Here is a 13986-nt window from a genome sequence, read left to right as displayed (position 1 = left end):
TATTTGCTATTTTTATTCGAATGAATTTTAAGAAAGAATCAAGTTAGAAACATTTCCAATTTAAAATTTAAAAAAATCATTTAAAAAAATATAAATTAAATTATGTAAAAAGTCACCTTACAAAAAAAAAAAAAAAAATTTATCAGAGTAATATGTCAGTTTATGGCCACTATGCCAACCGCTACCAAAAGTCTACAAAAACATCAAAACATAAGGCAACTCTAGAAGGAACTAAGCTTCTCCAATACTAACATATGTTATATGACACGAACCAAATGTAAATTTCACTCACAGTAGATGTGTGTGCGAAGAATATCATAATAACTGTAGGTATTTTTGAATTCACGACCGAAGGCAGGTAGTCAAAATAAATTATCAGACATGCTTGTATTTGCAAACAATAGTTTAAATGGCGCTTGCACACTGAAAATCCCTTTCAATATAATTTTAGTATGAGCATTGATAAAGAACTAATAAACTAAAAAAATATTAAAATAAAAGTATAAAGTTTTAATTTAAATATTTGTACTATTGTATAGATTTGCATTTACGACAAACATCTGAATTGTCATTTTTATTTTTGAATAACACATATCCAAGCAAAATTGTTTTCAGTTTGTATGCTTTACTAGAACGATGATACTTCTGCAAATATATACATACATACATATGTATGTACTTAAATTTAAAGTGCACATACTTAAATACAAATGAACGTACAGTTTTTGCGTGATTAGTTTCCATTGTTATCCTTATTTTCTATAACTAGAAGGAAAATCTGTCTACCTGAAGATTTCAACAACGACGTAATTTCTTGACCTTCTTGTATTAGGGTAAGCCATTTTTAACCAACTTTCTTTTTTATTTATATTCTTTTTTTACTACTAAAAACAGAATAAAATTATGTAATTATTATTAAGGGTTTCAGAGTTTTCCTCGAATAAAAATCAGCGTTTTTCTAACAATTTATTCTCATTTAGAAATGAAATATTTTATTAAAATTTTGAATTGTTACAAACATATACTATTAACAAAGAAATTCTGAAATTTTTGGAAAAAAAAAAATATTTAGTCTTGGTTAAAATCTTAACTTAGAACTTGGTCAAAGGAAACTGAAAATTTGATTTTTGGCAGACATTTTTACAAAAAAATTAAAATTTCGCAACACTTTTTTTTTCAAATAGTTCATGTCGTCGCTATATTGCTGAAACAATCGATGAAACCGTAATAAATAATTATCATCATTTCAAGGAATCATGACGTGATATGCGTAATAATCGAGCTATATGTATTGCTGAAACAATCGATGAAACCGTAATAAATAATTATCATCATTTCAAGGAATCATGACGTGATATGCGTAATAATCGAGCTATATTTTTTTGTAGTTTCTACACCCTAAATTAAAAAAGGAGATTTAATATTTCGCATCTAAATTTTTAACATATTTATAAAGTGGTGGTACATTTTAAATTCTTCAATCCAGTTAAATGTTGAGTCCCAAATGACCTTCAATTCATTTTAAGTGTTGTCCACTTCAACCTTTATCGCTTCATTACTTTCGCACATAGGTTGCGCACATTTTGAAAATTGCCTTTTCCTCCAAGTGTTTAAAATACCCAGGAAAACATGTTTATTCCAGATGTAAACCATACATATGCAGCATATGTTTAACATACTAGGCGAACTGACCCGGCGTACTTTGTTCTGCCTTAGATGTAATAAATCAGCAGACTTTTAATTTCATCAAGATCATTTTTACATTTACTTGGTCGAAAATTGTGCGGTGGCCTGGCACATTCAATGAGTTTAAAAATTCAATTGGATAGTTAATAGCTTCATCATCATTTATTATACAGTCAATTGAATTGATAGAATGCAGTGTACCAATAATCTCATTCTGAATTATGAAGATAAAATTATCTACATCTTTATTTTTAGCCGTCGAAATCGCTCGCTCACTCAACTATTCATTATTTTTACGGTTATTAATGATGCTTGGAAATACTTTGTTGATAAGTTCGACTTTTGATGACACAGTTGCATTACGGCTTCGTCGCGAAAGATTTTATCGCGTTGGTCGCGGCATAGCTTTCTTAATGGCTATATCAGTACAATGAGATTCGAAATAAACACATCAACCGGTCACTTAAGAGGGTATTCTACTCTAGAGTTTTGAAAAATTCGATTTTTTTTCATATACATATTTAAAGTTTAGATCATTAAGAACATATTCTCCAAAGGATTTTTAGAAATTAAAATTAATTTAAGAGCTACAGTTACTTTAGTGACGCAGTACCTAGCCCGGTAGGTAGGTAGACTCACTTTTTTAAACGGCATTATCTCAAGTTCTATACAACCGATTTATTTGAAATTTTGTGTGAACCTTCTTTATATGTATAATCCTTCATCCTTTATCTTAATCTTAATCCTTTGCTTTTAATATTTTAAAAAAATTCAGGAATTTCAAAAAAAAGCGTAAAAAATATTTTTATTTTCAGGCAGTCGCCATTTTTTCAAAAAAAAAAATTTTCGTGTTCCCTGAGGTAGGGACTATAACAGCATCCTTACTGATTAAGAATTTCTTTTGATTTTTTTTTCAGACCACCAGGAGAGTCAGGATCAATGTCACCAGGATGCGCCATTTTTTTACACCTGTCTCCCCCCCTCTAATTATTTTAATTTTTAATATTTTTTTTTGTAAATTTTTTTTCTGTATTCTTAAGATATCAATAAAAACACCATAAACAAATGGATAGTAAAAATATTTTTGGTTTTTTTTTTTAAATAAAATTCAAAAAACTGCCCAAAATTTGATTTCTAGAGTAGAGTACCCCCTTAAAAATTTTACCTACATATTTTTTTCAGATAAATTGTTTTTAGTTGTGTTTTTTTATTCCACGCTTTATGTCACGTTCCATGGGACCGTATATCATATATGTATATGGTTTTATGATTATTTTTATTAATGTTATTTTTTTATTTATTTATTTTTAATTTAATTTTTTTGCAGTAATTAAATATTCAAATGATTCTTACAAAAATGAGTTTAGATCACATGCTTATGATTTGAAATATAATTTTTGTATTTATGAATTTTATTGAAGTTTAACATAACGAGATCCTATGTTCATCCCCAGGTTCTAAGCTACCTCCCCACAAATTTTCAGCCAAATCTGTTTAGCCGTTTTTGAGTTATAAATAGTTTAACTAAAACGACTTTCTTTTTTATAAACTTATAAGGGATAGAAAAAGATAATGAACATGCCTGTTCATGTTGAGCATTTAAATTTCTCCCAAAATATTTTTTGAGTTCAATTTACAATACTCAGATTTCAAAAAAGGAGAAAACAAAATTTCAATGTTTATAAAGAGTTGTATTGGGATTAAGAATTTCAATACTATTTATCGCATGCGATAAGTGATAGGCGCCGAAATGTATGCTAAGGTAAGAAAGGTGAAAAGTGTCCGTTATTCCTTTAACTTCCGTTCTTTAGAAGAATTTAAAATACCTCTAATTGTTGAGACAAACTCTCAGCGTGATTTATTATTCTTTATAATTTTGTATATAAATTAGTTCTAATACACTTGATATTTTAAAGTTTTTGGCCTAACAAACAATTCGATTGCGTTGGTAGCAACTTAGAAGACATCAAAATATTCACTGTCCACCTCGATGATAGTGAAATTCTCTTGATTGCCAAACATCCACCACTGATGCAAAATGTTCCGAATAATTAAAAAGCGCGTCGTTATAAACTCGAAAAAGTGGAAGAAAAGTGCGCCTAAGTGGAAAAGAGAAGAGAATCACATTGAGAAATGACTTGTAAGCTTTAGCCAAATACTTGATGTCAAGAGCGCGCATGAAGCCACCATCACTTCCTGCACCGTCAAATGTTCGTTGGGGCTCGCATTAATATTATCCATGCAAATGAGTACTTGCTGCAGGACAACATGCGCCAGCGGCAGCAAGGACACGCTAAAGAGCAGGTGCTTCATGATGGCGCCGCCACAACGCGCACAGAATAGCGCGTTCAACATGCGGCGCACGTTCAGCTTCTCGTCGGGCACATCAAACGGCGTGTTGCATATTTCACAGCGCGTGTCGCGTCGATGCAAAATCCAACGCTTCAAGCACGGCATGTGCACGAACCCCTGGAAAAGGAACATTTACAACTCAGCTCAGCTCAGGTGCGTATTTGACGAGCGCTTACCACACTGCCACGACACTGGCAGGGACAACGCGACAATTGCATGTCACTCCGATTGCAACGGCAAATGCGACAAGCATTGCCGAACTCATTCGTAGACTGTATGGTTGTGATCGACTTGCACTCGTCCACCGCATTGATCGACGTTATGGAATTGGCATTGAGTGCAGTTGTCGGACCAGCTATTTGTTCTGTTGTCACAACACTGTTGAATAAACGTATGGCCGTCGCCTCCGATAGTCCCTGCATGCCGTTCGTCCGTAGTCGTAGTGGTGGATATGTTGACGTAGATGGTAGCGATGACAGCGCGCCGAATGGTGTTGTTCGGGCTCTTGGCAGCAATGACGGCGGTGGAGGCGGCGGAGGCGGAGGCGGTGCTGGTGGTACCGAAACTGAAGTCGGTGTTGGAGAAACTGCGACAGCGGAAGAACACAAAGTGTCTGGAGGCGCCGGTGCTGCAGCTTGAGGCTTTCAAAGAACTACTCTACCTAGTCAACTGATAATTTTGTTTGAATTTCCTGGAATTTTCATACTAAACTAATTTTAATATATTTTTTCATTTATTTCGAAGTGAAGTGACAACGCTTTCAGCTTCAAAGTCAACGAAAATATTCGTATTGACATTGGATTGTAAGGAGTAGGCTTTTGTGGGTGAGAAGTGTATAAATGCTATCAAGCGGCAAAAAAATTTGTTCTAAACTTTTTGAACTGCCATCTTTCGAATACATTTTATATTATTAATGATACTTATAGAGATAACGTTGAAAGACTTCTCAAATTCGAATTTTGGGATAGCAATTAGCTCATTATACGATTCTCATCTATACTTGTAAAACGACGATCCTTTAAGGTTCTATTTATTTCTAGAAATCTATCTAAAATTAACTTTAAACATTTTTTCCGTGCATAATATATTTTTTGTGTTTTTTTTTTGTAAAATATTCAACGTATCTTTTGTGATTTCAACAGAATATGAAACATTTTGGAGTTATAAATTTTCAAAAATAATTTTAAAGTTAAAATATTACGGCTTTTTCTCGGCTTTCCAATAAGAAATATGTACATTGAATTTGTTCGACCGTTTTTTATTAAACAAGAGGAACATTTTTTTAAACAAATAATTTGGTTTACAATTTATATTCAACTCTACGTCAGACACTTCAATTACTAATTTAAAGGTTCAGAATGGGTCATATAAAATCCGAAAGTCTGAAATTTTCTCCCCTTTTGTCGGAACTGTCGATATTGGACTACTTTATGTATACAAACGGACCGATCACACTCAAGTTCTTGTACAAATTATTCATATCGGATAAACGATATTTGAAAAAATTTATTTTGCTAAGTTGATAGGGCTGTCCTTAATTACTATGGCAAATATGGGCACGATCTTTCAACCAGGTTGTTTACAGTAGCTGCTTAAATCGGTACACTTCAGTAGAGCACTGCGCTTTTTACACTGGATAAAAATATCGAACAAAGAATTCGTCTCAAATTTTGTATTTCTAACCCTGTTGCAAAAGACTTACGTTGATTCAGTAGCATTAAAAACACAAGCCTACGAAAGGTACAAAGCCTTCAAAGACGATCAAGAGTTCGTAGAAAGCATGTCTCGTTCTGGACGATCTTCGACCTCTTCAACTGATGTAAATATTAAAAAAGTGAAAGCTATGGTGTTTGGAAATAGACAAACAAGTGTTAGAGAGATTGCAAGAGAGCTCGAAATCTCTCTTGAGTACGTTCGAATGATTTTGGTTGATATTTTGGACGATTTGGTTGATATTTGAAACGCGTTCTTGCTCGACTTGTCCCGACAAAGCTGATTTTTTTTCCAAAAAGAGTACGTTTGTGACCGAATTTAAAGCCAAAAACGCAAAGAATTTCATTCATCAATTTGGCACCGTGCGATTTTTTCTTATTCCCCAAACTGAAATTGTCCCTCCATGGAACCTGATTGCAGTCGATCAAAGAGATAAAACAAAATACTATGAAAAAGCTAAAGGCCATCTCAAAAGTGAATATGAAAAGTATTTCGAGGACTAGAAAAATCGTTGACATAAGTGTATTACATCTAGTTGGGATTACTTTTGAAGACGAGAAAATAAATATTGAGGAATAATTAAACATTTTGCGTTTTATTTACCATTTCCGCGTACCTTTTTTGTCACAATGTAAGTGACGGTGGTTAGGGAACATAAGTATTCCTTATAATTTAAATACATCAAAACAATCTTATCTTGGAACAATAGAAATGCATTATCACTGCAACAAACAATAACAACCCAAATAGTTATCTACTAGTAAACAACCGGCATCTCAATACTACAGGTATGTACATACATACATATAAGTAGCCCTAAGATTTATATAAACAAACCTAAACAAGCAATATATTCCATCTGAACAAACTATTAATTAGTAATAATAAGTGAACATACTAGTTAGTATAGAGAGAATGAGGATCCATGTAAAAGTTAGACCTGAAGAGTATTAAAAAAGAGTCCTTTTGACTTATTTTTACTTTCTGTAAAAATTAACTCGGGTATTCTAGCTTCGGTGTAGCTTAAGTTAACGCTTTTTCTTCTCTCTATTGAAAAATCATACTCGTTTTCACCATCAACATTTATACTTTTTCGACAGCCCAATATTTGTTGAAATAGTATTAAATAATTAACTTGAATTCATTTACATGATCGCAAAATATTTCCTCTTAAATAAAAGTGTGTTTGCAGTTTTTTGTAGCTCGAAAATGTTAATTCTTTTATTTTCATAGCAACAATTAGTATATACAAAAACAAATATATATGTTGTTTGAAACAAATAATATAAAAATCGTAAAGTTAGACTCCCATAAATAATCTTTGTTTGTTTTGCTTTAATTTAATATCGCACAATTTTTAACACACATCAAATTCTGCTGAGAAATTTTGTTGAATCGAATAAAAATGAGTTCATGTGTAATATCAATACATACATACATAGGCATGCATATAAATTCTATTACGCTTATTAAGTTAGTGAGTGTATTTGTGTTAAATATGTATATTATGTCATAGATATGTATGTATGTGTGTATGCAATGCAGCCACGTTTTAATAGACAAATTTAAATAAAAAATCATTTGCATGTATGTATGTGTTTGGGTGTGTGTATATTTATTGAAGTAAACATAATGTTAGCATATATTGTATGTAGTAGGCATGGTTCCGCTTGGAGTATATCGAAACGTACGTACCCTGCAAACCATCAGCGGGTAGAAAACCAGATAATCAGTGGGTAACATGGTGGTAAACGAGGGGATAAACATATAGAGTGTGTCTTAGGCCGAGCGAATATTTTACCCACTCACGTACGTATACATGTGATCATACAACAAAAAATAACCCGAAAATGTGTGTTGGTGTTAGTGCATAGAGAAAAAATGTGTAGTTGTATTGAAATATTTGTCACAAGCGGGTAGCCGTGGTTGGCTGGGTATGTATTTAGTCAAATGTATTATTCATAAGGTTCTTAGTATGTGTGTGCACATACATATTAAAGTAAATATAATATATTTAGTATCAATAACATAGTTTGCTCCTTTAACATTTCGCAATTAAGAAGACTTGTTTTTTACAATTTCGCGCTTTTCTGTGCCAACAACAATTGATTGTTAAATAGAAATGTAGACATACATAGTAAGTTCTTAGACAAAGTCGCTAATGTCTAACTAGCTGCATTATTTTTGTGCGTAGCTCAAGAGTACAAAAGCACTGTGGCTTCAGCTACGCACGAACCAGATCAAAAAAGTAGTAAAATGGTTTATGGCTTGCATTTTTTACTGTTAACATTTATATAACCAATAAATAAAATATTTCAATTTTTACAGCAATCAGTTTTCTTTTAAAACAACACAATTTAGTGAAAATATTTTATTTTAACCTTGTAAACGCTCGTAGAGCCCTAACCATTTATTTCGGCTGATTTTAGTACAGTCAACACTTTTGTTGTGCGTTGACATGGCAATGGCGGATTAGTATGAGTGGATTAAATATTTGTGGTAGTGACCGGATTTAGAGTTCTGGATGTCGAAGGTGTTGTTTCGTTTGATTTTTAAATCGCTTGCGGCACATTTACTGGCAATTACGGAAGCGACGGTAGATGCTTTGCACGTAGATGAAAACACACTTCCAGTCAGGTCGTTTCATCTCTACCATATCCTCGACATCGAGTAGTGGCGCTATGCCAGCTTTCTCACTGCAATTTGAAGACAAATGTTTATAGTTTAATTTTAGTTGCAATTTTTGTGTATAGAAGTGTATTTGTTGTACTTACTCGGCCACAGTGAAAGCTAATTCAAAATTGTGTCTTCGGTTTTGAGGTGTTAATTTACTATAATCGAAGGCATCTGGCAAGAAATGATGTATTAGCGCACAAAATGCTAAACCATCTGACCAGCTGGCACTAAAGTTGCTTATTTGGACGTTCTGCAAAAAAATTTAAATATTTTAATAAATCTGTTATAAAGCAGGGCATCCATGAAACACAAAACAGTAACAATAGCTAGAGCAAATTAGCGCTAAAATTAAAGGTAAAAAATAAATAAATAAATGAAAATGAAATGAAAATAAGTTAAATATAAATAAATACGAATATAAATAAAAAATATTTAAAATTAATTACAACAGCAGTAATGCGAAAATAAATATAAAATAAATATTATTTTTTTAATAAAACGGATAAAAAACATTTTATTTGTTTAAAAATATAGGTACAATAATATAATACAATATATAGGAGTAAGATAAGGCATAAAACATAACAAAGCAGACTCAAAAGCATTTCTGCAATTATACACAATCGAAAAGCTGGAGGATGGTCACTATGCGAGTAAACAACATTAGTATTTATTTACACTATTGCTCTTTATAAATTTAGTGTATTAGTTGCTTACAAGAGGCCTGCAGAGTTATTGCAATTTTTTAAGCTTTTGTTAGCGACCGTTAGCTGGCCGTTTACTTAGCGATATAATTGCTGGTTGCAGCGCAAGTTTGCTAGTAAAAATTGTAGAACATATAGCAAGAAATATTGATATGATTGCAACGCCTATGTATTTTTTGTTTTTGTTTTGACATTAAAAGTGATACCTCATATTCCTGTGTTTTCGATTGGCACCACTGCAGAAGTTGCTCCTTCACAGTGGCGGCGCGTGCATTTAATGCCGGATCAGTAAATTGGAATATACGTGCGGAACCAGAAGGTGAGGCTGTGCCCCCGGGGGTGGTGGGTGTTGACGGTGATCTGAACAAAGGGTTTTAACGTTTTTAAGCAACATTGTAGCAATTGAAATTGTTCGCTAGAGATTAGTTCTACTTTATTGGTTGGTTTCGTCTCTGACTACCGTATTAAAATTTTCGATTTTATTTCTTGCATACAATGCTTCAGTTAATTCAAAATAGAAAAACTACTAAAACTGGCACTAAGTTGTGAGAGTGTTTGGTAGAATTTTAGGAATTTTAACTGGCTGCGAGCGCATACTTTGAAGTAGTGTTTTGAGCATAGAAGGGTCTGAAGTTGAAAGTCAACGCTTTTTAATTGGTTTGAGTTCTTGTGTTCGTTTTGGTATGCAAAATTGAAAAGTTAAACTAAGAAACAGTTACATTTCGGTATTCGACGTTAATGTTTCGTGTGTTCTAACTTAGAGTTAATCTTACAAATACTAGAATTATTGCTTGATAATGAGTTGTTTAGTTTTGTAATAATAATTAGACATACTATCACCTCACTTTTTGTATACAATAAAGAGTGCTTTCTAATAATATGGTTTACAGAGGAAGTATGTGAGTTAAAGTTTTCTATCACCATCTGAGTTAAGTTTAAATATTTAAAAATCAATCAAGTGATCTCTGTTTACATTCTGAAATACTTATGTTAGTTATATGAGAATTAACTTAAAGCACCATTTGTAATACTTCTAAAATATCTTGGAATAATTGTACACATTTATAAATATTAGAAATTTTTTCTTATAGTCGCTGAGTAAAAGCATAAAACTCATAACTCGCCCACCAATTTTACACTGTATCGGATCAGTATTTTCATAATTTAATTTATAGAATCAATATATTGGGTAGTCGAAAAAATCTTTTCGTATTTCGTCAATAGATGTCGTTGCAGTCGCATATCTTAAGTGCTACCAATCACATTGTGTCACACCATATAGTGTTGGAAAGGCTTAAAAGCTTCATTAAACCAAAAAATTACGACAATAATGTGCGAAAAAGATCATGGTCCAGCGTGGTGAAGCTCAACAAGCGGTCGCAAAGCATCGAAAGGCTATGCTGAGTGTTTGGTGTGATTGGAAAGGAATTATCCACTATCAGGTGCTATAGCCTGGTCGAACGATTAATTCCACATTTTACTGTCAACAACTGATGAGATTGAAGCAAGCAATCGAAAAAGAACGGTCAGAACTGATCAACAGAAAGGGTTTCGTCTTCCATCAGGACAACGTTACATCTTTGATGGCTCGCTAAAAACTGGGAGAGTTTGGCAGGAAAGTTTAGATACATCCAGCATATAGCCCTGACATTGCACCGTCGGATCGATGCAGAACTCCCTTAATGGAGTAAAGTTGACTTCAAGAGAAACCTGTGAAAATTACTTGTCACAGTTTTTCGCTGAGAAACCACAAAAAGTTTACACTGATGGAATAATGTCCCTAGCGAAAAAATGGCAAAAAGTGGTCAACCAAAATGGTACATATTTGACTCTTTGAAGTTCAGTAATACGAAAAGACTTTTTCGACTACCCATTATTTTGAACAATTTTTTCTAGGTTCCAGTATTTAATTAATTGTACAATATAAATGTACATATGTGTGTATTTTTTTTTTGTGAGATATATGTACATATGGACATATGTATGTTTGTAAATTTGTTTTTTTTTTCGGTTTTTTGTAAGACAGACTTATCTTTGCCTAGTTATCATAGTGTAGAAAATAATTAATAATAGCTTACTTTGGGGATTGTTGTGAGTTTTGTTTGTCCAGCTGACGGAATTTCGCAAACGGTGAAACTGGCTTCGCTGCAGTGCTGCCAGCGCCAGTTACTGTGCGTGTTGTAACTGCAAAAAAATTGCATGGAATTTTAGTAAAACGTACAGTAATACAATAGATGACCAAATATTAGAAAAATGTTTACCTTTTGTTGTTGTGGTTACAACGGCGCCATCCTTTTCCTTTGTTTCTGTTTTCTCAGTGGTGGATGTAGCTTGTTGCTCTGTAGAGGTGAGTATTTGAAGAAATTATATTTGTTTGTGTTTTGCATGGAATTATTGTTTGTTTTTATTTTGGTTTTATGTCGGTTTGAAGCATTTGTAAAGCACAAAAATTGCAAAAATATAGAAAAAAGAGAACAAAAATATGTAGCATGCGTTAATTAAATACGTTGTATTCTATATATACATACATATGTATTTTGTGTAAACAAATTTCATATACAAAAGTTATCAACAAACTATGTTGATACACTATAATTAATTCAATTCACGTTTGAAAATAGCTCAAGGCAATAAATTAAATTTGTATGATTTACAATTTCAATAGTAACTACATAAAATGTATTAGCACCTACATATGCTCTCAAAATTTAAAATAATTTATTTAAAAATTAAATTAAAAATTAAGTCAAATTAAGCAATTTTCATACATGAATCTTTTTAATCATATCAACCATTTTAGTAATATTCTTTAATAACAAAAGCCAATTTATTGCAACTACTTTTAACAATCTAATGGACAAAACAATTTTCTACTTAAATAAACAATTGGTTAGGGTCTTCTAAATGGACAAACACAAGGTTATACTCGTATGCACATAAATATCTCCAAAAACGATTTGTACAAAAAACACTTATCAGTGCCATACTCGCTACATATTTATTTTACAGATTTTTCACTTTTTCGAAGTCTTCTTGAAAAATAGATGAGCTTAAGCGATTGCAAATGTTGCATAATTTTGACCCCCAAAAGGTTTGAATAATGTTCAAAATACAAGTTCAATTTATTTGCAAGCAAAAAAAAAATCCAGAAACCATGTCATTAAACTCCCATGTAAAATATTTTGTTGCTTTCAGAAATTTCCACAATTTTTTCAATCAGTATTTTGGATGTATTTGGTATATAAAAAGAGAGATATAAATCCGATCCGACATAAATGCACAATTTTTCAAACAATGTGATTTATATGCCGAAAAATGTTTTATTTTATTTTTTTAATGTTCCTGCATTTTTCCATAACATTTCCCCCAAAGCGAACACAAACACACACACACACAAACTAAGGAAATAAACTTTACACTCCCAACAATAAATAGCATGAAATATAAATTGAACAGAAAAATCGCATGCAAAAACGCGCGAATCAACAAATGTGTAATATAACAATGTGCAAATGTATACGCCACACATATGTACATATGTATGTAATAACATACAAAGGAAAAGCCAAAAATTTAACACGAGTTTAGGCGCAGCGAGTGTTTAGCAACGAGTAATTCTACAAAAAAAACAACGCTTTCCACTCGTCGCGCACTCAAAAATTGCATGCGTTCAAAGCCGATCGTCAGTCGTGGTCCACACTCGTTCACCCTTTCATTTGCAGACATATTCACCAACAAAAATTTATATATGTATGTAAATATGTACACGTGTAAAAATAAGTCCTTTCGTACAGTACCGGTACGCCGTCCATATGTACAAGTATGCGCGTGTGTGTATATGGTTTATGTGTATTTACAGAAGGAGGGACAACATGGTTGAATTATTATTACAAAAAACATATGATTAAACATTAGTAGCTGCATTGATTTAGCCAAATCAATCACTGATAAACTTTGATTTAAACATTATTAATTGTTAAGGAATCTCTCAAGCAGTATACGAACACGAACGAACGAACGAGCCAACGAGCGAATCAACGAGTTGATAAGTAAACGAGCGTGTAAGTGAGCGAGTTGACTATTAGGCAGGCGGTCAGGCGAGCTGGCAGGTGGATTTGGAGCTGTGAGCTGTGGGCTATGCGTGAAACTGGGCGTGGCTAGGAGCTGGGGTCAACATTGTAGTCTGTAACGGCGTTAAAACTGAACAAAAAATACCATAGTACGAGTACAATGTGTGTATCGTTTTTTATTTAGATTAGTGTTTGGAACAACGCACTGATAAAGCAGTTTGTAATGTTGTGGAGAAGGTGAGAAAAGCGAGACACATGTAAAACGCAGATGAACTCACACTGAATAGAGTAGATATGTAGAAGGCTGAGCACAGTTCAAGTTTGAAGTGGTGGTCACACCAAACATATCGTCTTCAAGATAAACGGCGTGGCCTGTTGCATTAAATGAAGCTGTTGATCTAACACATTCTGCTGGGCGCAATTTTTCTGGCAGGCATTCCGTCAATTTCGACATCATTGCATTAACGCAAGCGCTAATGACCCAAGTGGGCCTTAATGGGGTTCCATCGGTCACTTGGCCATTTCGTGCACTCAAATATATTAGTGTACTGTGCGTGTAAATGGTATTTGTTTGATTTATGATATTAGCCTTCGACTGTGTATTGAGGTTAAATTGAAATCGGCGTAAAAGTTTCAATAACAAAACAACATGTGGTCCCTCCTCTTCCATTTTTTTTCACGTCAATTTGTACAGAGTGGCAGAACAGTCCCAATACGTAAAATAATTGAGAAGACTGAGAAATATGGGAAGAGGGAACGCGCTAAAGACTATTAATTGAATATAC

The 13986-nt window shown here is 33.0% G+C and overlaps 2 protein-coding genes across 2 annotated transcripts in view; both read right to left on the bottom strand.

Moving 5' to 3' along the window:
- Nucleotides 1-3526: 3526 nt before the first annotated feature.
- LOC105234064 (E3 ubiquitin-protein ligase MARCHF7) lies at nucleotides 3527-4836 on the bottom strand. Its single transcript, XM_011216286.4, has 3 exons — nucleotides 4215-4836; nucleotides 3846-4155; nucleotides 3527-3785 (listed from the first exon to the last, which is right to left on the bottom strand). The coding sequence occupies exons 1-3, from the start codon at nucleotides 4458-4460 to the stop codon at nucleotides 3643-3645; spliced, it is 699 nt and encodes a 232-aa protein (XP_011214588.1). The 5' UTR covers nucleotides 4461-4836; the 3' UTR covers nucleotides 3527-3642.
- Nucleotides 4837-6943: 2107 nt separating this feature from the next.
- LOC105234062 (uncharacterized) overlaps nucleotides 6944-13986 on the bottom strand; it is a 55010-nt gene continuing 47967 nt past the window's right edge. The window contains exons 13-18 of the mRNA XM_049455776.1: nucleotides 13541-13749; nucleotides 11393-11470; nucleotides 11210-11315; nucleotides 9338-9491; nucleotides 8526-8677; nucleotides 6944-8447 (exon numbers count right to left, since the gene is read on the bottom strand). Coding sequence (XP_049311733.1) covers nucleotides 8324-8447; nucleotides 8526-8677; nucleotides 9338-9491; nucleotides 11210-11315; nucleotides 11393-11470; nucleotides 13541-13749 — 823 coding nt within the window. The 3' untranslated portion in view covers nucleotides 6944-8323. The remainder of the gene's footprint in view (nucleotides 8448-8525; nucleotides 8678-9337; nucleotides 9492-11209; nucleotides 11316-11392; nucleotides 11471-13540; nucleotides 13750-13986) is intronic.

This window comes from Bactrocera dorsalis, chromosome 4 (assembly GCF_023373825.1).
Source record: "Bactrocera dorsalis isolate Fly_Bdor chromosome 4, ASM2337382v1, whole genome shotgun sequence".
Lineage (NCBI taxonomy): Eukaryota > Metazoa > Arthropoda > Insecta > Diptera > Tephritidae > Bactrocera > Bactrocera dorsalis.
The sequence above is the reverse complement of the archived record's forward strand: the minus strand, read 5'-3'. Positions and strand labels throughout refer to the sequence as shown.

Bases quoted from the DNA above. Each gene is read 5' to 3' on its own strand.
- LOC105234064 (XM_011216286.4), bottom strand. From the start codon at position 4,460: ATGCAGGGACTATCGGAGGCGACGGCCATACGTTTATTCAACAGTGTT. The intron at 4,156-4,214 runs GTAAGCGCTCGT...TTCCTTTTCCAG, and splicing joins GCCAGTGTCGTGGCAGTGTG to GGGTTCGTGCACATGCCGTG. The intron at 3,786-3,845 runs GTATTTGGCTAA...TTTTCCACTTAG, and splicing joins ATGCGCGCTCTTGACATCAA to GCGCACTTTTCTTCCACTTT.